The 2,973-nt window shown below is 44.7% G+C and overlaps 2 protein-coding genes across 2 annotated transcripts in view; one reads left to right on the top strand and one right to left on the bottom strand.

Annotated features, from left to right (window-relative positions):
• The window catches only part of T265_04749 (hypothetical protein), a gene marked incomplete at both ends in the record, with an annotated part of 48,856 nt that overhangs the window by 37,187 nt on the left and 8,696 nt on the right, over window positions 1-2,973 (top strand). The window lies entirely within an intron of this gene.
• Window positions 1-2,973, bottom strand: part of T265_04750 (hypothetical protein) — a gene marked incomplete at both ends in the record, with an annotated part of 20,617 nt that overhangs the window by 17,281 nt on the left and 363 nt on the right. Inside the window, one exon of the mRNA XM_009169563.1 lies at window positions 1,617-1,705. Within this exon, the coding sequence (XP_009167827.1) occupies window positions 1,617-1,705 (89 nt within the window). The remainder of the gene's footprint in view (window positions 1-1,616; window positions 1,706-2,973) is intronic.

Below are 2,973 nucleotides of genomic sequence, written 5' to 3' on the forward strand. Positions count from 1 at the left end.
GTATAATCCACACAAAAATGTGACGCATGAAAACAAGTCACAATGAAGAAGAGTTTCGCAGTTAAAGGATGTTTGTATGAGGGTACAAAAATTGGAACCGGCAGTGTAATCTGTCTGAACAATTGGAATGAACATCATTCAGTGGCAGTCAAGTCAGAAGGCAATTGCACTTAGAAGAATCATTCTAACTGGGATCTCTGAGTACGTGTGTGCATACACACAGCTACGCTGTGGAGTACGCTGGATTCGTCTAACAAGGCCAAACATAAAATCCGTGTTGTTAGGCGATCCGGTGATGTTGGGCCGAAACGATTTGTCCGATGAGAATCAAGTGGCAAAAAGACCGGTAGAAAGCAAGAACGTGCCGAACTAAGTGCCGTCACGGGAGAAGACATCAAATCGCGGAAGGCGTTCGTAGAATAGTATGTAGGCCGCGCTGCTCTGTGGAAAAAAAGTGGGACAGTTAGATAATTAACATCAGAACGGGAAAAATATAGATATGAATGCCGCCAATCCTCTCAGCGAAACGGTTTAAAATAAAAGACGTGAGGTCACCCGTTCCGACGTATAACAAATTAGTGCTAATTAGCAGATACGAGACAAGCATACAAGCGGATGTCGGCGAAATAACCATGATAAGTGTGTATGTGCAAGTAGTGATGCTAAGGCCATACATGGAACAGTTGTCGATGTGTCGGGTGCGTGAGCTGGTGGTTGAACAATCGGAAGGCCCGTGGTTCGAACCCAACATCCGAATCGCGACTGCTCATGTCTAGGCTTGGATAACCTTGCAGTGTCTCAGCGCTCGGGTTGAATGGCAGCTAGGAACCGGAAAGGTGTTACAGCTAGAGGATTATTTAATTATTGTACTTATTCTAACTACCAACAAAACTAAATATTTATGACACAATTGCAACACCAACGCACGGAGCCAAATTGAGACAAACAGGCCCGGGTTATACGTCGGTGAGGATCAATTAAAGTTACTCGCACAGAAAATCGTTGTACAACGGTGATGTTGAACTGATCAGTCCTAGTTTCGGATTCGGTTCTCAAGAATGATGGGTCAGAATATGTTAAATTGTCCTTATTAATCCGAAAAATTTTTGCGAAAAAAATAACCTGTATATGGCGTTCTCGTTTCGCAGCCAGGTGTTCTCAGAAGGCTTACTTCTTTCAACAATAATCAGAATGGTTAAGATAAGCCACCAGGTGTGGGGCTGGTGTTTACTATATAGGGATCACATACACAGTCTGGTTGTTGGCAGTATGAGGAGACTAGGGGATTTTCCGCGGAGATTTTGTCCCGCAAGTGGAGCCAACGTGTGTAGAAACGTCGAGAAACACCATACGCCAGTGGCACCCTTATTGGGATTCACCAGATGCTGTGGCCGAACAGTTAAGTGATCAAACTACCAGCTGCGAGGTCGCGGGTTTGGCAGTTCCTAAAGTCTCGTTAGGTGCACACTGTTGAGAATAAAACAGCTGAGATCTTCAGCATAGATCGGCTTCACTCGGAGGACGATTACTCCACCAAAAAACGACTCGGTTTTCGTGTAAAATACGAATCGGCTGACCACTTTCGTTAGAAGAAAGCACAACTTTCCTGGACTTACTTGAATACGTGATTCGGGAATTCGAGTTACTGCGCTGTCATCGTACTCGTACCAGAAACCATCAGAGATGCCACGACAAAATGCAGTGTCTTTAAAAAGGATAAAACGTACGGGATTAGGTGTTATCACGAGGCACAGATGCGCAGAAACAGCCAGGAACACGCACAAAAGATAGCGAATTCGGATACAACTGACACTCTGCTGAACTAATAAGCATAGGAAATGAGCTGGCGCATGAATTATGGATTACCGACAAAAGGCACTCATAGCGTACTGTCCAAGTGTGTGTGTGTGTGTGGAAGGGGAGGCGGGCATATGGAACTTAATGTACGTTGATAGTAGAAAGTAGAGACGTTGAAGAAAAACTTACAATGTCCACTTTCCATTGTCCCAAAGTGGTTCTAAAATAAACGTTGAAATGCGAAAGACTCAAACGCAAAGCGAATACGAAAACTACGTGGGCCATCGACGGATTTTCAGGAACGTTATGAGTAGTACATTACAAATAACCATGAAATTAGCTTGAACATTCTAATGGATACGCGAGGCTCAATAAAGTTCAATTGAAAGCCCCAATTCACAAGCTAGATAGGATTTCTATAAAAGGAGCGGATGTAACAAAGATATCTGTTATCCAGAATCTGGTAAACCGAGACAAAATATGTGAATTTTTCAGTTCACTGCTGATGAAAGAAAAGAAGCCTCTCAGCTATAGCACCCCTTCCGGTGCCTGGCTGCCATGCTACCCGAAGGAAGCACGAGAACTGAGATAATATCGGGTTGCCCAAACCTAGACAGGGGAAGTCGAAAGGCAAAGGTCAGATAGGAACCACGGCTCTTCCGGGTCAGCACATCGCCCTCTAACCACTTGGGCCATCTCGCCCATGAAAGATTAACGAATACTGCAGGGGCTCGCGCGTCGATGTTGCGCCTCACTGGCTTCGAGTGATGCGCGACTAGTCGTACTACTGACACCGCCGTGATTTAGAAAAAAATACAAGCAAAATGATTTCTAAAAAAACTTGAAATAATTGGACAGGCCCCAACATACAAACGGCAATCAATGGGGAGATTACAGAAAACCTATCTATTGCTGAAGACAATGTGACCGTAAGATCGGGAAATTACGCGAAAATGGCGCGGCCAAACGGTGATCTAGACTAGGACCAGACCAAGGTGGGAACACAGCAGTAAATGATTTGTAGAATCGGAAGAACGAAGCGGTCCAAGTAGACATCAACAACTCTTCTACTCCCAGCCCTCTCAGACATTCAGCGAGTCAACCTAAGTCGCCATTGCTTTGACAACAAAACACAGACGTCCACGTAGAATTCGTGAGATTGGACGTAAGGTTTCC

This window comes from Opisthorchis viverrini (assembly GCF_000715545.1).
Source record: "Opisthorchis viverrini unplaced genomic scaffold opera_v5_79, whole genome shotgun sequence".
In the NCBI taxonomy this organism is placed as follows: domain Eukaryota; kingdom Metazoa; phylum Platyhelminthes; class Trematoda; order Opisthorchiida; family Opisthorchiidae; genus Opisthorchis; species Opisthorchis viverrini.